General features: G+C 34.6%; 1 protein-coding gene and 1 long non-coding RNA gene across 2 annotated transcripts in view; one reads left to right on the forward strand and one right to left on the reverse strand.

Moving 5' to 3' along the window:
• LOC121726330 (paired box protein Pax-6-like) overlaps positions 1-22,047 on the reverse strand; it is a 63,875-nt gene that overhangs the window by 27,218 nt on the left and 14,610 nt on the right. The window contains exon 4 of the mRNA XM_042113645.1: positions 17,560-17,740. Within this exon, the coding sequence (XP_041969579.1) occupies positions 17,560-17,740 (181 nt within the window). The remainder of the gene's footprint in view (positions 1-17,559; positions 17,741-22,047) is intronic.
• Positions 9,443-21,790, forward strand: LOC121726331. Its single transcript, XR_006035524.1, has 3 exons — positions 9,443-9,458; positions 15,897-15,898; positions 21,738-21,790. It is a non-coding gene; the product is annotated as an uncharacterized LOC121726331 (long non-coding RNA).

Genomic DNA, 22,047 nt, shown 5'->3' on the forward strand with positions numbered 1-22,047 from the left:
TAATGACTGTTGGCTATAAATAACCATAATAAATACCAGTGTTAAGTATTATAATAATAATATCTATGGACGCTTCACACCACGTCAGCCTGGCCCCGTGGTAAGTACCTGAAGGACTTGTGTTACAGGTACCAGACAACGGAAATATATTTAATACTTTTATACTATACATATATTAAGATTTTTATTATATTATATATTTAATACACATCCATGACCCAGGAACTTTGAAAACTTTTTGTTCCGTCGGCGGGATTCGAACCCGCGACCCCCGGCTTAAACTACCAACGCGCTCACCACTGAGCCACCGAGGTCGTCAAATATGACGAGAAATTTTTTTTTATAAATGACGAGAAAAATTTTTTTCGTATGACGTTTCTCTCGGGCGAAATTGACTACGTGACAAAACTCTAGACCCCCTCCCCGCCTCTCGTGACCAAGCGTAGTATTTTGAAGACAAGTTGCTCCATTTTATACGTGAGTGAATATCAAGTGACCGGATATCGCACTGGGAGAAACCTCTCCACAAAAACTTCGCAGTTAAGGTTTCTACGCCCAAAATTAAGAACAGGTTGCAAACGTATTTCCTATGGAAAGTGTTTTTTGTTAAAGTGGAAGGTTTGATACCTACACCAGAATATTAACTGTCTTTTGATAAAACTTAAGATTTCGAATTTCGAATCTCTATATTTTAATATCTCATAATATCTATACTCTTTATCTACATTTTTTTTTATTTATTACTTTTATCTAAAACGTTTAAAAAACAGTGCCATCATTCTGTGCTCCATACTTTTTTGTCATAAAGAATCAGCTCCTATTAGAAAATGTAGAGTCGCGTCGTGTTATGGTATTCTGAAATGTCTTTAGTGTTGCAAGGAAAAATACTATTATAAAAGTTTTGCAATTGCATATATAAGTATGTCGGTAAAATTATATAATGTATCAACTATCAAGTCCATCGAGAAATAAAGAACTCGGTCTTAGCAGACACGGCGCCCGTGTCGTGCCGTGGGCACGACACGGGCGGCGTGCATAGTTCTCGTTTAAAAAATTAAACGTTCCGTTTACGCGTAATATGATTGTAAATTACATGTAAAAAACAATGCGTAACATACTATGAGCATACATAAATAAAAAGTAAATTACATTACGCGCACCTAGCGTCAAACGGGACGGTAAAAAATATGAAAGGTGCCCCCTAAATACCGGGTGAGGTGAAGCGTCAAAATTATCTTATATTTGCTCAGACGCCGTGAACGTGGGGCGAGAATACTTTTCAATAAGCTTAGAGAGCGATTTTTTGAGAATCTTGTTCTGTAACGCAAATAGAGGGGCGCGAATCGATAATTTTTATATTTGTCTTTCTAATCACGAATTTGGATGTTTATTAGTGATGTTTGGGGATTATAAAGCGTTCTAGTTGCAAGGATCAGGGACCCTGCGCCTGCGATCGAAGTGACTTTTGAGGTATGAGAATCGGGCATCTTAAATTCAGAATATTGATACGGCATCAACAAGTAGGTAAAGTGTAAGCAACAGGACATAATATTTGAAGTGCAATGCGTTGAAGTTATGGGGTCGTGTACAAAACCAATCAAAACATCGCAAACATCGGCGGCAAATACATAATTACATTCACATAATAAACTAAAACATTTTAAAAATTCTCAAACGACGTCGTCGCATCGCAGTTTTGTGAACGAGCCCTTTGTAAAAACACCTCAAAAACATATGGTACTTAGTCCGTTTAATTAAATATTAAATAGTTTTAGATTTTTCCGCTTCGTTTCACATACACAATTTTATAGCCACATAATAAAGTAATTTATATGTTATCATATAAAAGCCTATAAATAGTCATTAAAATTCAACATTGTCATGATATACGGTCACTGTAATGGTCCAACAGCTTTGCCACAAAACTCTATGTTAAATTCCAAAGTAAGTAAAAAATTGTGACCGACCTCGTTTGGATCATCGATAAATTCTTATTATTAAAGTTTTACCTGAAAGTCTTAAAACACAGGGCTGCCAAAAAGTCTAGCACTATCTTGTACAATGCCCTTCGATTATTTGCTGAATATAAAAGCTGTGCATTACGTATTGTCGAGTACGGGGGGAGCCGACAATGGGTACCTGCTGCGCATTGTAGCTCAAGTCGGCACTTTGCGACTCAATATTTTGGGTGACTTTTCTCAGATGGTCGCAACCTAAGCGAACAACTGTGCGCCTCTCTCCTTTGTTTATTGTTTGCACACGAATCCATTCGGGAATTAATTTTATTTTTTTTGTTCCTAATAGATTGCACTATGAATAGCGCTGAATTCGCCAGGTGTAGCCCGTTGGCGAATTTTCGCCAATAATGTTCGTTAACTATAGCGCTATTCCGCAATAGAAACATAGTTAAGAGGGCAACTAACCCAAAAAATTAAACATCGTCCTTCTCTCTTCACACTCCGGCCCGTCTTTCATATGCCAGGTGAAAAAGGACGACGCGGATTCATCGCCAAATTAGTTTTTTCTCAATAACTCGATAAATATACAACATTTTAAAAATCCGCTAGGTCGATCTCTCAATGATAGAATTTTATACAATGTGTTAAAATATTAACTTAGTTCAATGCACGGTTATAGCAATAAATGAAAAATTCGTGAAAATTAGATGCATCTTTGTGATTTTTTTCTATCGAGAAAATTTTAAGATATCGTGTCTTTGCTCAGATTGAATTCTCGGAAATATAATGTAGTATATAATTTTAGATAATGAAACAATTCAGGGCTAGTTTCTAGTTTTTCTTTTTATAGTTTTATATTTAAAGTTTGTATATATAATATATCTGTATATTTTAGATTGTATTTTAGTGTTTAGATTTCTATCCTATTATTCTTAACTTTAATATTAAAATAAATTATTATTGAAAGTCTACACACTATTCAGGGCTTATTTTCAAGTATAAAAATGAATTATAAAATCGACACTTTAGGGTTAGTCGCCCCCTTAACATATTATATCCCATACTTATTAAAATCTTGGCATCATTTTTAATAGTATCTATTATTTAGTAAATTTTTGATTGTATTGAGAAAGAGCAAGGAAGATTTCAGCACCCATTAAGATATTGAGCGTATTTTTTCGTATATTCATAGAAATTAAGTACTTATCTACATAATATGATGTATTATTATTATCTATTTTTTTGAAAAATTAAGTATATTTTCAGCTTGTTTAGCTATAAAGAAATAATGTTATTTGTAATTTATAGTTTAACTTTATTTAGCTCTATATTTTCATAATTTTTTTAATTACATAATATGTCTGGTATTTGGAGCCCGAAATATGTAGAGCACATTTTGTTTAAAAATATTTCAGAAAAGTATTTACAGTTTGGACAAAAGTCCGGACTGTTAAAATATTTCATCATGGAAATTTTCCCAGTAATTTATAGGATGTGAAATAATAACGAACATAATATTTAAACGCATTAATAACACAATAAATATTTTTCGTTTTGCGGTACAATGCAAGCGTGGACACGGAAACATTGAATGGGATATTTAAATTCATTATTTAATAAATACAACAATGGACAACAAACGCACTTCTTCTTATAATTGAAATAAAGGCAGACCGCACTCCGCCCTTGCAGCGAGAAGCAAAGGTGAAAAAAAAACTTCCCGCCCAATCTCGAGATGACAGCGCGAGTCAACACTTAATTCGAGCTATTCCCACGATTCGGAATTTAAATTTAATTGTCGATTTACTATTGTGTGTAATCAAAGAAATGGGTCAATACGTCGGGCTCATAAATGTATTGTTTGATTGAGACTTATAGGCAGTTTGTCAATACGGCAGTGCCTTGTGCGCCAGCGGGGCGCAGGGGCCCCGGTTGTATTAAATTGACTCTTAGGTGTTTCGCTCCTTACAATCGCCATTCGAAACCATTGGAAAGTGAAATGATATGCAACCATTTATTAGGTGCTTTCTCATGGATGCTGAGGCGATTAATAATTAATAAATACCATAATGAACGCCCCTCTATTGTTAGTATATCTCATAACATGCTTAATCTTAATGATTTTGGTTTAAAGAGTACACAAAATATTTTAAAGTTAACGTAGAGTCAGTAATTCTTTTTTTATCATATTAACTTAAAGCGTAGAATTTGGTTATGATCTTTTAAGCATCATTTTTAAACTATTTAATTTGTTTGAAAAAGAATTTCTTAAAATGTTATTAGATATAGGTTAGTAGTCAGTTTGCTACCAAACTGACCAAGCATAGTACGTAGAACGCTCCAAACAACAAAAGTATTGTATTTTATTGGGAAAATATTAAACTTTTCTTTTTTCCAGTCGGCAGTCAGCGATTTTCCGCTAGATGTAAGGGTGTTGCCAGAATAATAAATGCCCGACAAAATCCAGGAACTGGCTGGCGTAAAATTGATTATTGATTTGTTTTATTTTATTATGTGCCATGGATAAGGGTAAACCTTTCCTCTCGAGTGGGTTTAATATGATGCGTGACGAAGTAATTATGATGCATATCGCCCATCTACTCGACTTCAGAAGCTTATTATTTGTATTGCCAATTTTTGTAATAGCCTTTTAAATTGATTTTATACAAGGTGAGAAAAGTTTATAAAGGCTGAACATAGGGCTAATTGGGCGGTAATTGCCTATTATGCAAGGTAGTGTTCAAAGGCTTATAAATTTTCTTGGATTTGTTAATTTAATATTTAGTTGCATAGAAAAAATAACATTAGAAAGGAAATAAAACTAATTATATAAAATCACTATTATGTCAAGTGTACTGAACTGTACTTAGTTAAAAGTGCTAAAATAATTTAGGGCAGTTTGTGGAGCTTGAAAGTTAAAATATTCTTTGGTCTCTATTAATGAACAAAGTTGAACAAATGAATAAATAAATAGTTTTTTTACTAACCATAATTTTATTTCGAAGTATGTACATTGCGTTAATTATCAAAATATGGTAGTTTAAATAGGCGACACAATTAAATACTTCGAATCTTTGAGAGCCAACCGAATGGCAAAAGTCAATTGTGTTTATCACGCGAACCGTTCTTAGCCGTCAATAATTTTATTTTAATGACAATAATTCCAGCCATCATTATTATTTATAATGGTATAATAGTGTATTATTGCACCATGTACGGGGATGAACGCTCGACTGAATCAGAATGACAACTTCAACGGTATTTTATTTTTAAGACCCGTTTGTTTTGTTCGAACGTTCGTTACTTTTGTTTGATTTGAAAAAAGAATACGGTTTGACGCGTGCGTTTTTTGACTTTTTTTTTCGGTGAATTATTTAGCGATGACGTAGGGCGGTGAAACCGCCCTTGTCCACCGTACGTCATGGCGAGGTTTTGTTCAGTTTGATTTTGTAGAATATTATCATTTTAACTCTTAATTAAGTACCGCGATTATTAAGTATGTTAAAGTATCCAAAGTTTGTCAAAGTTCTTCAAAATTACGACTCATGCAACCCTCAGCAGTTTTTGGACTTTTAACATTAAGAACTTACCTACGAATATAATATTCATAAATGTAAAAATAGGGGCAAAATAAAGCGAGAGAAACAATCTTGAAGGGTCATTCAAAGTTCAGTGATTTTTCTTATTCCTGGTCTTGAAGTATCAACAGTATTGTTACACCTATTGTGCGATAACAAACAATGAATAGTCGCAAGATTTACGTAATTTTTTTATGTAAATTAATATAGTACCATGGTACTATGGTTAAACCATACTAAAACGTTAAGTATATTATTTGATTCTCTATGTACTTAAAAGAGGTAAAATAATAATCTGTAGGAAATTCTAAAATATAATTAATTCAAAAGCTAATTAAACATTTTCTTAAACAAAAAAAAAAATACAAATTGATGTTTAATAATAATAATAAGTAAATTTTATACACGGACCAAATGTAGAGTCAAGTAACAGAAGCCCTAATAAATAACATGTTGAATTGATCGCACTCATAATAATATCTATAATTACGGACAACTGACACCCCATAATCACCGAATTAAATCGCGCATCGAATCCCGAAAAAAAAAACTCATAAATATTCAACAGTTACGCAGATCTCGATAGTGCTGTTATTACATTTAATACCCACCCTCGAACAACAAAAACCCTTGGAGGACATCGTTTAAGTACAAAAGCGACACTACACAGCGTCCGCCGCATAAAATTATCATAAATACATAGAGGGAGATAGCGCGCTACGTCGATAAGGGAGTGAGCGGGACGCCCCATCGGGTCATCCCCAGCGAGTCTTCGGTGTTGCCACATTCGTAAATTTCATAGGTGACAATGCAGTGACATGTCATTTGAACTGTAGGGGCATTCGCGTGGGGTCCGCGGTGATAACTCATAACTCATGTTAACTCGAGGAGGGTATCGTAATGACTATGAATTCTGATTTAGATCGAAATGCATTATTGTATGACGATTTCGCGCTGTCAACGCGAGCGGGGGACCGACTGTCAACTGTGAAATCGTAAAGTTTACTCACTTTAAATTTTGTTACACGCTAATTCTAAATGTTAACAAATACTAAACGTTAAGGTTTTTAGCTCATTTACCTTGTATATATTCATAAACTTCTATAAAAATATTTTCTGTTAATTATGGAGAGAGAGATCACAAGAAAATCTTCTTACTTTCAGTACGTTTCTCTAGTATCTATCTATCTATTCCTATAAAGTTTTCTTTTTCAATTTCCGAATTTTTTAGGTAAAAGACAAGCATGAACAAGTAGCAAGCTTCAACGATACAGTGAAAAGCTAAGTCATAATGGCAATCAAAACTGCAATTCGGGCGGATAAGCACGTTATTGCTGAGCCATCAGCGGCGGAATGCTAACATTGCCTAATGGATGGCCGTAATGCATATCAGTCACCAATCAATAGCTCTGATACAACCGCAAATGTGATCAATTTTAATCCCGAAATTAAACTGGATTCAATTCTAGACACGGCTGGTACCCGAATAAAGCTGGATTAGTAAAGCTTTCTGATGAAATAAATGGATGTGATCTATTTTTTTTAACCATTTCCTAACAATGTCAGGGTTCTTTATTGTTCATTTCTTTTAATTTTTACACTTTTATTTTAATTTTCTTTTGTCAATTTTTTATTTCATGGAATCGGTTAGAAACTTAAACGAGATATTATTACACATTGTGGTGCAACGTGGTTATTTTAGATGAAATTCCAAGAGTTCGGAGCACGTGAAAAGATTTCGTAATTCGTAGAAAAGAGTTCTGAAATTTGGAGAATTTGAAGCACAAGTCATCACAGGAGAGGTTTTCATAACAAAAACTTTTATTAATTAACTTAATAAAATTAAGGTAAGTACCACAAGTTAATGTCATTAGGCTTTTTTTTTTAGAATTTACTTCTGTCTTAAAAAAGATTCATTTTTTTGTTCGCATTCAAACAATTCTAGTTGCTAATAAATCGAAGTAGTTATACCCCTATTTTACCTTTAAATACGAGGGTTCTTCACCTTTGTTTCTACACTACAGGCGATATCAGCGTAGTGTTGCCGTCCCTAAAAATTTGCCTAACGAACGGCGAACTCTGTGCAGAGTGGATTAAAATTAAGCCCGCGTAAAACGCGCAGCATATGTTCAATTCGCTGGGGAGGAACCCCAGTATAGACTTTAATGTTATTTTTAATATAAGCGATATGTAAGCTAAATATGAGAACAGGTTTTATAATGTTGGAAATGTATTTCGATGTTCTAAATAAATTATGAATGCAGGTATCTACTTTTGTATTAGACAGTTGGCTATAAGAAAGTAATCAAAATACTAAATTTAATCACCACAAATGAGCCTAATTGCGATGCATGTAGAAACGCAAGACAAGCATGTAAAAATGCAAAAGTAAAGACAGCAAATTCCGTTATCCACACCGTTCAAAGAATGTTACATTTTATAGCAAAGGTAAACGTTTAATGTACCAAAACGGGCGATTAGGGAAGTACAAAGTACATGAAACAATTTACCGTTCCACGACAAGTGGAGGCAAATTAAATTCTACCAAAGACGCTAATGTTGTTGTAATCAAAGACGCCCAAACTGTACCGTTTGATGTGCGCTGAGCCGAGAGGGATGCCTGAAGGTCCCCGGCCGTAGGTATTTGTTTACGGTATGCTAAATAAAACTACTTTCGCCGATTTATCGGAAAGTTGTCGCGGTTTTCTCAGTTTAGATTTAAGATAGATTAAATCTATCTTCTTCTGTTTTAGGTATACTTAAACCAGGTCCTGAGATTATAGTCTTACGCCCGTTTTCACAATACCAGCAGCCATAACCTTTCTTTGTGATTTTTCAAATGTTATTTCAATCTTTTTATTGCCTTTTTATTGCCTGACGAGTATAAAGAATTAGTGAAATCGTTTTTAAATTATTCATTACCTTAAAAGACCGCCAGGCGACACTCGTAAGGGAGCGATCAGTGAAAAAGGGCAGTATATATCGAAAAACTTGGAAAAGGAGCAAAACAATCTTGATTTAGATCAATCATCGATTTATAGCGAACGAGTTAAACAAAACTCAATAACAACAACAATGACGTCCTGGGCCCATACCCTGCTACGAGTAAACCGTTTAATAAAGCTCTCCACACGACGAGTGATACTGATCTCGGATTTTATCTTCAATGATGTTCCGTATTGCGCACATACGACAGACTGCTGTACCGACGGCAAAACATGCAATGTTTTGCCGTCGGTACAGCAGTCTGCAGCATTATGTCTAATTTATAGTTAATTCATACTTATGTTATAATGAATTCGAAGGTCTACCCTACTATTATTATGTTTGTTGCATTTTCATGCTTACTTTTTCTTTTTGGACTGGTGATACTTTAAGTCCCGGGTCTTAAAACTTTAAAGACAAGGATAGTTTTCATTCCAGAATATATAATTTTCCATTCTAGAAAATAATATATAAACCCGCAGGTTAAGAGAATATCTACTTTAATTAAAATCTAATAAGTGCTAAACAACATGACATATTAATAACTACTAGCTATATGACCGACCTTTGCTCGGTATTCGATAAAACACGAATAAAATGACATTTTCTAAAAATGATTCCGAGCTAGATCGATTTATCGCCCCCGAAACCCCTATATACTAAATTTCATGAAAATCGTTGGAGCCGATTCCGAGATTCCGGTTATATATTTTGTATATATACAAGGATTGCTCGTTTAAAGATATAAGATACTTGAAGATTTTTCATCATTGCATGTATTTTTTTTATTTTCTAGTTGTGCTTCCGATAGTAATTTCGTTTGAAGTGGACAGCTGAAGTGGTGGGATTAAAGTTAGTATATTCGAAATGCCCAATTTTAGTTATATCAGCAATAGCTAATGGCTTTTGTAGTGGTATCACAGAATATATTATATTAGTTGTATTTGCAAACTTGAAAAAGTTATGTTCCTATAAACATTTTAAAATAAGTTTTACAAGTAATGCATTTTCTAAGTCTTTATTTAAATTAAGGGAAATTCATATTCTACATATATTTATCTAATTGTAACCTAGCTTATAACAGTGGTTTTACTTGATAACACCTAGGTATCTTGATCAGACTTAAGCCAAGATTAAAACTTTTTTCTGCGTATGTTTATGTTGTGCACTAATAACGTTCAACTAACATTTCTTCCTAAAGCCGACCCATTACGTAGTACAATCGAAAACATAAGTCAATAACAATTGGTTCATGTTTTTTTAATATAAGGAGTCCAAAAAATTCAACTGCAATTTTACTAACATTTCCTCCTAAGGCCGGCCCATTATGGAGTACAATAGTACACATAAGTCAATAACAAGTGGGGTAATAATACAAAAATTGCATGTTCCGTGATCGCACGTGGCCGGGCGATACTTATGCCGCTTGGCTTCTCACCCTCACGCTATCGATTTTGGATGGACTATTTTAAAATATCTCCTCGATACAGTCCCGTCCAAAAGTCCGAGAGATATCGTCTGTTTGGAATATTATAGATTTTATACGCAGAAAGACAAAATATAGAATAAGAGTGCGAGAGCATTTCAAATATTATTTTGAATATTTTTTTGTGAAAGGTGCAAAATATTTTTAATATTGCTAGATATTTACAAAACATTAATTTTATTTAGGTTGTATTTTTCGACGCATTTTACACTTTATAAAATGTTTATATAAATTTTGCTACGAATTAAACATGATTTTTAATCGACTGATTAAATAATAACATTTTTATGTGAACTATCAGGAATACATAAAATAGTAATAATGTGATGAATAAGGTAACTTTAGGTCACACAATAGTCAATACTAATACTTGCTCAATACTCAAACTTATTATTAACATATTATTAGGAATAGATGAAAAAGGCTCTTTGAGGCCTGGGAAAGGACATAGGATACTTTTTTTTCCCGGAAAATTTTACGGTTTCCGCGCTATTAACGAATTTTGGCGCGACGAACTTGCCGGCATCATCTAGTTAAATATTGTGGAAATATCTTTTAACTTATTGTAACACAATCACAGTCTTAGATTTTAATTAACATATTACCGTAAGTATGAATTTAGCGGTATGGTATTGTAGGAGGAGCTGGGGCATTATTGGTTCCCCACCTTGTAATTACCGGTAGGGTTGTATGCAGCCCTCGCCATTATATGGGATTTAATATTAATATTGCTCGTTATATTAAGGAGTATGTTGCACAATTATCTGAAAGTTAGATTGTTGTTAGAAAACTTAATTTAGGAGAACAGTAGAAACGATGTTTCTATTACAATCTGCGTTTTTCATAGATAAGAAGTAAGATGCGTCATGCGATGCATGTAAAAACCCTCGAATATCGTTGACTTTGTGGTTTTCAGGCATTGTAAATGTGTTTCAGCCTGGAGACGTATATTTTATACTTTATTTATTTGAATATAACTTTTAAACGAAACACAGTTGTATACCAAACTGATTTATCTCAAGTATCTGAAAGTTTTTTTGGCGTGAATTAATATGTATATTGAAGTTGGTCGATCAAAAGCAGAAACCAAGCATGAGAATGTTTCTTGTATTTTTTACCTGATATTGCTAATTCCTATAATCATACATGAACTACACATTTAGATTTTGTAAAATAACAAAAAATTTGAAACAAACTTTTACCCCTTGCCCCGAGGCTCTCTTGCGGGTGACATCTTCACAAATAAGCCAATTGAATGCAATCGCTACATTATTTATATTTACTTTTTAGATTACACACTCGTCTCCAAAGTAGGCATCAAATCCAATGATTGTGGTATTAATTTCCCTCCAACACTTCTTAGTTTTAAGTAACATTCACTATTGTTTCGCGTCGATCAAATTTGAACCTAATCATGTGAGTATACAATTCATTTTTGTTAATATCGTGGTATTTTAATCTGTGTGTGCAGGGCACGGAAAAGAGAACTTTAAGTTCCAGTGATAGAGTGCATTTTTGTGTGTGATTCACAAAAAAGGAGGTTAGGGCGAATAGCACACGCGCGACGCGTGCGCGCCACGCGTCGTCCACGATAATCTTCTTTAGCAGACCCTTTGTTACAATTTGTAGCGATATCGGGCCCCGTGAGATCCCGGCCTCAGATATGCTTGTAATGATATTTTAAATCAGTGTTCAGGATTTTATTTATTCGGCTATCTACGTTATCAGCTCATTCCTGATGTCTGGGGGAGGCTTGATTGTTTTTCCTGAGATCGCCGTCGGTGATTGTCGTTATTAGTTCTATTAAGTAAATGTTATTATGAGCAAGGGACAGGGATACTTAAGAGAGAGCCGATTTGCCAAGGTTTTGAGATCCTTAAAATTAGCTTATTTAGATGTAATACGAGTATACACTTATAGTTCATACCTCTGAAAACTAATTATAAGAAGCTTTAAAATTACATTATTATATTTTTTAGAAAATTAAAACCCATGAGCTTTCTAGGAGCAAACTCATAAACTTTAATATTACTTTCTAAAAATAGGTATAACAACTATTGAATTATTTACCACAAAGTAAATCGGTTACAGATCCAACTTGGCGTAAATCGAAATGTCCGATGGTAGCGTGACAAGAAAATATCGCTATATAATAAAATAAAGTTGTCATCCCCAGTTAACAGGGAGCGTGCTAAATGCATTAATTTGGCCTGGATTTAGTGGCCCGGAAGTGATTTGCTACGGGAACGCATGCTTGCGATATGCCAATGTGACATCCCTGACAGTAGGGGTGTCGCGACGCAGAAACTATACATAGTTTTAGAAAAATATCGCATAGCACTCTAAAGGCATATACTATTCGATACATTTACAATATGTATGTACCATCGAGGAAGTTGATATATAGCTATGCAATTGACAGACCAACGTTATTTGGTCGAATACGTCAATTCAATGTTAATTGTGATCTGTCAGCTGGGTTTGACGTAACGCGACCAAACTACTTAGGTCCTCGATTTGCATAGGAATCAACTTCTCTGATAGTACATATACTATATTTATAATAGGAACAAAAAAAAACTTTATACCTTTACATTCGTAGAGTGCATTAAATATTACTAAATATATTGAAGTTAATGGTTTTATTAATACTGAAACATTTAATAGTACAGCGCTAAAAATAAAATCAAATGTGTGTTTTTACTTTACATGGTCAATTTAAAAAAAATTAACAAAATAAACTAAAATGATATGAAAATAAAAAAGCAATATAAAAATAAACTTTTGGCAACCCTACTAACAACAATTGACCCTCTCACCGCACGTTTTCATTGATAATTAACAATAAACCGTATCCTCATGGACATTAATCATAAAATTGTGTATCACATTTTGGAGGATACTTAGGGGGAGTCGGGTATTTAGCGTTTTTAACTGTATCGTTGTAAAGGATTAACGACAGACTTTATTTGCTATTTGCTGTATTAAATTTTGTCCCTGCAGGAACAAAATTTTGTACATATTTGATAAGTTTTTTTTTCGGAATATTTCTTATAACTTCATGAACTTTTGTACAAATAAGATTGGTAAAATTATTGGCAAAATTATTATTATTAAAGTATATTGAAATTCTTAGCAAAGGAAAAACTCCTAATTGTTTTCAAAACTGATCAAAATTTACTGTAGGCTACGGGAGGAGGAATTTAGAATAAAATTCTAGATGTACGAGTTAAGTCACAATATATTAACGGAAGAACACAAATAAGTACACTTCAGAAAAAACTAAAATAGACTAAAATTATCCGCCGACAATTCTCTTTTATATACAACGAAAAAACAGTTGAATTTCGAGGCGTCGCTTCGCCATAGACAAAAACATAACTTCCTTTTCCTGAGAAACATAGACATTAACCTTTCTTTTTTTTACATTTCTAAAATGTGGCAAGGTGCAGTACAGTGGCGGTCGCGTCGCCAACATTTACTATGACGTGTTTCAGCATTTAAAATCAGGTTTTGTAGAAAAAATTGAATAGTTTTAATCTCCACGGAAAATAAGGAGTGCATAATTACGAAAGTCGTAGCTCACAAACTGATGGACTGATTTTGATGTAGCTTGTTTGAAACCAATTTAAAGCTGACGTAGTTGGACTACGTAGCTATCATCATCATAATTTTATATTCGGAGATTTCCTAAATAATTCTGAATTATTATTTCAGTATATTCAAACTCCAAAATAATATATATTTGCTATATAAGTAAGTATATAGACGCTGTTAAGCGTTTGCGTATCATCTCACAAAAAATACCTATTGAGTTGTGACTTATGAATACAGTGTTCCTTAGATCATTAGAACAAGACTGAATTCATAGCTTAACAATTTTTTTTTGTGGAATAATACAAAAATTCTTAACAGCGACCATAATATAAAAATATCATCAAACTTTTTTCAAAATAGTAAACCTGGTAGCAGTCTCAATAAATGAGGGATTCCACCTACGCTACGTACACGATAATATTCCGCCGCTAAGCACCCTCTTAAACAATGTACATAAACGCCGATATTACAGAATATTCTATAAATACATGCGTACATGGCGGCCTTCTTACGTAGAGTCAGCAACTTGATATTGAAGGAGGTATTTTTTTATAAAATGTAATAAAACCGTTAGAAAAACTTTATTCTTATTGATTCATGCTTGTATAGCCGTTCCTCCCAAGATCGTAAGTATAAGCCTATGCTATCCTGTGCTCTACATATCTGCGTCTTCGGTTGAAAACTTTGGATTTTTATATTCAGCAGTTAGTCCTTGTTTTATAAACTTTAGCATTTCATATTGTAACAGCGTGCTAAGCTTCTTTAAGTTAAGAACAAATTCTTTTTCGCACCCGATCTAATTTTAAATTAATAATTCCTTAAATCCATTTAAAAACATGATAATTAAACAGGGTGTAACTAAACCAAGTGATAGTACTTTAGGGTGTGTATTGGTCCCCTGTATATAGTTCACTGTAAAAGCAGCAGCGCTGAAAGAGTAACTTTTTTTAAATTTTGTATGGGAAAATTCATAACGCCGGGGCGATTGCCCATATAAATCACAAAAAAATTTGCTCTTTCAGCGATGCCATTTTCATAGTGAACTCTATACAAGGGAAACATACACATTACACACCCTAAAGTATTATCACTTAGTTGTGTTACACCTATAATATCACAATGATAAAATAAAATTGTGCATTAATATTATTAATATTTCATGTAACAGTATGCAAACCGTACCACGTTAAGTCTGAGATATTTCCCTTTAACGATTCCCCCGTTGATAACTTAAAGACTTTATCCCCTGTACAGGAATTTTTACGGCAACAAAAACCTTCATATTTTCTTTATTCTTACCGTGTCAAAATCGCCCCATTCCCCCCTTTGGGTGCTGAAAAAAGAGATAGCTCGCCAACTCTTTCCCGCGCATCTGAATGGATATTTTTGTCTCGTTTCAGAGCTACCCGCCATTCATGTTATGTTTTTTCTCGATATCTTCGCGAGGAGTATTTAATGCCCGCTTTTTTAAACCGTCAGCAACAGGGCGATGGCGTGGATTTATTAATTAATTTATGTTAAGCAGGCGGAGGGAGATTTTTGCTGTAAAGGGGTGCTTAAGAATTCTATCGCCAGTGAAATAAGACGTTATGACACTGTTATTTGCGTATTCATGGATTTTAGGCGATATTTTTCACTTCGTTACATATAAAGGCTGGAGATTTGTAATATTATCTAAATGAGTGGAGAAATATTGCGGATTTTATTTTCGACTCTACGATCTTTTTACGCTGGAGTAACTTTTTTGTGGACAACTCTTTTTTATGATAAAATTAAATGTTAAATAAAAATCTATTGCTGCTTTATGAAGAAATCGATTTTTAGGGTTCCGTAGCCAAATGGCAAAAACGGAACCCTTATAGATTCGTCATGTCTGTCTGTCTGTCTGTCTGTCCATCCGTATGTCACAGCCACTTTTCTCCGAAACTATAAGAGCTATACTATTGAAACTTGGTAAGTAGATGAAGTCTATAAACCGCATTAAGATTTTGATACAAAAATGGAAAAAATCTTAAAAAAATTTAGGGGTCCCCATAGGTACAACTGAAACAAAAAAAAATTTTTTTTCATCTTACCTATGCGTGTGGGGTATCTATGGATAGGTCTTTAAAAATCATATTGAGGTTTTTAATATTATTTTTTTCTAACCTGAATAGTTTGCGAGAGAGACTCTTCCAAAGTGGTAAAACGTCTACATTCTAAAGTAGGGGCATGATAATTCTAAAAAAAATATATGATGTACATTACTATAAAAACTACCAACGAAAATTGGTTTGAACGAGATCTAGCAAGTAGTATTTTATACGTCATAAATGGTAAACCTTAATTTAACTTTCACTAGCTATTTGACCGAGCCTTGCTCGGTATTCGATGAAAATGACATTTTCTAAAAATGATTCCTAGCTAGATCGCTTTATCGCCCCCGAAACCCCCTATATACTGAATTTCACGAAAATCGTTGGAGCCGATTCCGAGATTCCAATTATTTATATATATACAAGAATTGCTCGTTTAAATATATAAGGTCCACTTGCGCAGATCAAGTTAAACATCATGTGATAGAGATGACATGATGTTTAACTCAGAGTTAACTTAAACCCAAGTCTACGCAAGTCCGCCTTAGATTAAATCAACTGAAATGTAAAAATAAATGAAAAACCTTTTAATTTCATAGAAATAAACCTTATTGCAGCTGCGGAACCCTTCATGGGCGAGTCCAACTTGCACTTGGCCGGTTTTTTATTTTATTAATGAGAGAAATCGTGTTATTTCTGATTTTCTGAAATACCTACTACTAGTACTAAAAGCACAAGAGATTTTATCTGAAACTTCGTTTAACAATGTGTTTACTGTGCTAACCTTATAATTTATACATTTTTCTGCAATATACAAAATATTTTCTTTCCTGGAAGTAAATAATAATCAGTCATCAGTCATTTTACGTTAGCTCTTAGTTTTGAAAGATTATAAAGGTTCCTAGATTGTTACTAGCGCTTACGAAACTTTACATTAAAAAATATAGATTTAAAAATATTTTACATACAAAAAGGAAGTAAAAACTAAAACTGTGCAAAAAAAAATCCGTCCGTAGAAACACATCATCTATATAAAAATATCGAACACATAAACATTTAGGTATTTTAAAGCATCCTTTATAAAGGATGTCCCAGAAGGGAGCGGCCCCGTATTCAAAAAGGGAAAAAGATGAAGAAAAAAGTTATAACGTCATATTGTTTCGCAGTGGGGGAACCCCCTGGGGGAAACCCCGCTAGTGCGAGTAAGATAAGGCGGAACGGCTATAGTTATGGTTAGGTCGCGTCATTGTGCTGTCGTCTTTTAATATCAAAAGGCGTCGCGTCCTTATTCTTTGAGTGTTGACGTTTTTAACGTTTTAAGGTTTTCAGTGTTTTGTTTTTGTAGAATTTGTAGGGCTTTTAAAAATGATGACGTCACTCGTGTTTAAGTAGTTCGTAATAGCGCGTCTTTATGAGCGTTTCTGAACTTTAATAGAATTGATACGCCTTTTTAAATTAACGAAATGTTAAATTTACGGTACTAAAGGGTTAGTTGACATTGCAATTTGCAATTGACGCGGCGATGCGAAGCATAAATGACTTGTTTAAACTGAACTTCATTTTCTTTAACAAGTTTCGCATTGAAATAACAGACTTGTCACTTGCAGTATCTGGTAGCTCTTTCCAATTTTGAAGGCTCATTTAAAATACATCGCAACGCCTCATGGCGTTGCGATGTATTTTTTTAGCGAGAATTATTTTCGTTGGCGTTGCGCCAACCCACCGCCGCGCACACAGCGTGCGCGGCGGTGGGTTGGCGGCTTAATGCAACTGCATAACTGCATGGTACACAAATGCTTAACAGCGTTACAAATAAATGTGTACTAGTCAATTGTCATTTAACTGACTCAGATTCAAAATAAAAGTAAAGGTAGACTCACGCTAGGTATGTTATCTGACGTGCAGACGCCCTCGCTGAGCAGGCGGTCCCTGATCTCCCACGCGAATATCGATGGGCACTCCCTCTTGTACTGCGCGATCTTGCTCACCACCTCCGCCGTCGCCACACGCGGCTTGGACCCGCCGATCGCGCGCGGTCTGATAGACCCGGTCTCGTAGTACCTGTGTAGAGGTGTTAGTATCTTTTAAAACTGCTTGTACCATCGAGGAAATTGATTCCTATGGTGCGACCAGTTTAAGCGCGACCTTGCTACGAGTATGCTACGAGAGTCACGCTTTAAGGCGAGGATAAACCCCAATTTGTTATTCCGCGACTTCCGGTTTACCTAGTTCCAATATAATAACGAAGTTTAAAAAAATATGAGATATAAAGCACAATATTTAAAATACCTTAAACCATAAACATTTTAATAAAACGTAATACTTTGGCTGTAATTAATTTACAAACTCACCTCCGATAAAAATCTATTTCATTGAAATATAAGTATTAACTAGGATAATTATACATTTTATTTGAATAAATTGTTAGTAAATCTATATTAAAAATTCTTTAACCGAACAATTTTGTTTTTTAATGTTTATTTCCAAAGATATTTAAAAAAAACATGAAAAATAGAGAAGATCCGCTCGAGTGACTACAGTTATGCTAAGCTAAAATGAATCTTATTGCGATGCGTATACGCTTGGTCTTTGGTTATGTGCAAAGTTATCGTTTTGGATTGAGATTGATCCCCGCCTTAAGTGGTCAGTGCTACGAATAATAAAGGTCAGAGTATAGGCAGTTGACGGACCTATGTAGCAGTATGTAGATTGGTCGCGTTATGTCAAATCCAGCCTACAGATCAAAACTAGCATTAAATGGACGACTTGACGTTGGTCCGTCACCTGCCTATGAATGAACTTCTCTGATAGTACAATGTGGTACAAAGTCTATGCCTCGCGGCATGTTTTTCCATCTATACCAGGGTGATGCAAATGTTATGGGTACATCTATGCCTGAAATAAAGACCTTTTTTTATAGTGAGGTAGATGCAAAATACTAATTAATAGGATCTTCTAACAATTAGGTGTCAATTAAGAAATAACGTTGATTATACTACTTTTGACGTGGGAGAGTCATGCTTCGGCACGAATGGGCTAGTTCGACCGGAGAATTATCACGGGCTCACAGAAAACCGGCGTGAAACAGCGCCTGCGCTGTGTTTCGCCGAGTGAGTGAGTTTACCGGAGGCCCAATCCCCTACCCTTTTCCTTTTCCTACCCTCTCCTATTTTTTTTTTTCAAATACTTTATTCACTTTATTACAATTGTTTTACAGTATACATTAATACGCCAAACTGAGCAAGCAGTTTGTAGGCGTTCCGCTCAAACACAAAAATTACATGCAATTGTAATACAATAATTACACAAAATATAATACTAACAAGTAACATAATTATGAACTAACTAAAAAGTGTGTGTTTGTGTGTGTGCGTGCGTGTGTGCGCGCGCGCGCGTGTGTGTCTGTGTGTGTGTGTGTGTGTGTGTGTGTGTGTGTGTGTGTGTGTGTGTGTGTCGGTGTTTGTGTGTGAGAATGAGACTACATTTTTTTATTACATTTTCTTAGTATATCCAAGTATTTCTTTGAGTGTTTGTTTTAATTTCTTTTTACACTTTATTTTCTTTTCCTCTCTTAATAACTTAAACTTATTACATAACTTCGGCACTATATACTTCCTAGTTCTTTCCCCATAATAATTATTTACTTTTATTTGCTCTAATTTTCCTTTTTTCGACTCTCTAACACTATATTTATGCTTTATCTTTATTTTAAATTTATCACTATAATATGTTTCTATCGCAATTAAATATTTCACTTTTTCACTTACTGGTATAATTTCACATTCCTGGAATAGCTTACAATAGTCGTCTTTGTATTTATTTTTTGTTCTTTTATCTACCATTATTTTTAAAAACCTTATTTGTATATTTTTAATTTGCTCTATATACGTTTTAAACGTTAACCCATAGCAATTTAGTCCATAATTAATGACAGACTCCACCAGAGCATAGTAAACCATAATCAGAGTACGTTTATCTAATATTCTTTTTAAAATATAAAATTTACTGAGTACTGATCTCAATCTGTTACATACTAATTCAATATGCGGCTTCCAAGTAAAGTTTTGATCTATACTCAGACCCAAATATTTTATATTATTTACCATTTCCAATTCGTTACAGTGACAGTTATTTTTTTGATGTAAACAGTTATATGTGTGTCCCACTATGCGTACATTTGCTCCTGCTGATCGATTGTAGGGTGAGCATATATGCATAACTTTAGTTTTACTGGTGTTAAGTATTATCCCATTGTCGTGGGCCCATTTTGTTATTTTATCAAAATCACTTTGCAATTGACTTTCCATCAGTTGCAAGTTTTTACCTACTGCTACCAAGCATGTATCATCAGCATACATGTATAACCTACTATATTCTACTACATTAGGCATGCTATTTACATGCATTGTATATCCAGAAGGACCATATACAGAACCAGTGGGCACCCCCAACGTTATGTCCGCATCTGCGCCCGTTGTATCATCGACAACGGTGCAGAGCGTCCTGTTCTTCAAGTAGCTCTTGAAGAACTTATTGGTGGGCCCACTGATTCCGCATTCCTCCATTGCCTTTAAAAGCTGTTTGTGGTCCAGAGTATCAAACGCCTTTTTAAAATCAATAAATAATGCCAAAATCTGATTTTTATCATTTAGCTGCTCATTAATAAAATCCGTAAACTCAATTAGTAGGGTATCAGTACTCCTTCCTGGTCTAAATCCATGTTGGCAGTTGGTAATAATATTATTTTTTTCTAAATAATTACTTATTTGTTTAACTACATTTTTTTCTACAATTTTATTTACTACGGATAAAATAGCTACTGGCCTGTAGTCCTTCACTACCCTCCCCTATTCCCTTCCCTACCCTCCCCTATTACCTTATTCCCTCTTAAAAGGCCAGCAACGCACTTGCAGCTCTTCTGATGCTGGGAGTGTCCATGGGCGACGGAAGTTGCCTACCATCAGGTGACCCGTTTGTTCGTTTGCCCCCTTATTTCATAAAAAAAGTAAGATGTAGAGATGTGACACTGTGCATACTTGCCCTTGGAGTGTTGGACATCCATACCAAGTAATATTATAAATGCGAAAGTGTGTCTGCCTTTCTGTTATCTCTTCCCGCTCAAACTCAAACCACTGAACCGATTTTGAACTGAAATTTAGTATGAAGACACAATATTAAGTCGCGAGAAAAGAAATAGGATACATTTTCTCCCAAAAAATGTACGATTTCCGCGCGGTAGACGAATTTCGGCGCAACAGAGTTGCGGGCGACATCTAGTTATGAAATCCCGAGTTGTAGCTTTATTTAAACAACCATCGTTATCAAAATCGACGTAGCATTATAAAACCCTACCAATTTCACGTGACACTACCAAAATAAGTATAATTCCCCGGTAAAAGTCCTCATTTTCGTTAAGCCTTAAGCCAGTATTACTCAACCTTTTTTTATACGGGCCACAAAATAAACGTTTTGTCCTAGTATCGCGGGCCGCAATCAAACTTTTGTAGGGTTAAATAACAACGTTCTTCATGTAATTAGTGATTTTAAACCAGAAAATTTTTCAAGACTGTCTCGACGATTGCACTATTTTGCCTGCGGGCGTCAAAATGGTTTAACATCACGCGGGCTAGTGATAAAGTCCCGGCGGGCCGCAGGTTGAGTATGCCAGCTTTAAGCTGTGTCACCGTGTGGTGTCGGGGAAGCGGTGTCGAGTATCACGGGGGTGTCAGGTTCGATTCGCGACCGTTACCCAGCTGTTTTAGGCTAACTAGGTTTAACGTTACTAATTGGTTTTGGTGTATTGGATGTCCTGACCCTAGGTCATGTCCTCAGTAATTGTTATTGATCGAAGCTTAATTTTTGTCAAAGAAATATGAAGGATAGATATATGAAGGACATGAACAAAATAATTAAGTACGTAAATTGTGTGACGTTTTACTTCTTTTGATAAAAGTTAAACACTTTAGCCATCGGTTTCGTCTTCTTCTTTATAAATGGCCTCCCTTGAGGAACAGCCAGTGTCAGTAATTTGGTTACGTAAAAAGAAAGACTATTGCAGTTGTCGATGGTGAAAACTTTGCATTACTGTCGTTTGTCAAAGTACAAGGTAGAGGCGCCAGAGTAGACCGAAAACCGATGGCACTACTTGTAGAACCATCGGTTTTTTTTTTTTTACTTTTTAAATAGTTAATGGAATCTGGCGTTACTTTGCGGAAATCCATAGTTTAAAATTTACTTTGTTATTATTTTTAGCAATATTCCGCGAAATAAAATTTATTTCGCGGAATATTGCTAAAAATAATAACAAAGTAATTTTTTTTTCACTTTTTAGTAATTTGACAGAAAAAACTAAAGAACAATATTTCAAT

This window comes from Aricia agestis, chromosome 4 (assembly GCF_905147365.1).
Source record: "Aricia agestis chromosome 4, ilAriAges1.1, whole genome shotgun sequence".
Lineage (NCBI taxonomy): Eukaryota > Metazoa > Arthropoda > Insecta > Lepidoptera > Lycaenidae > Aricia > Aricia agestis.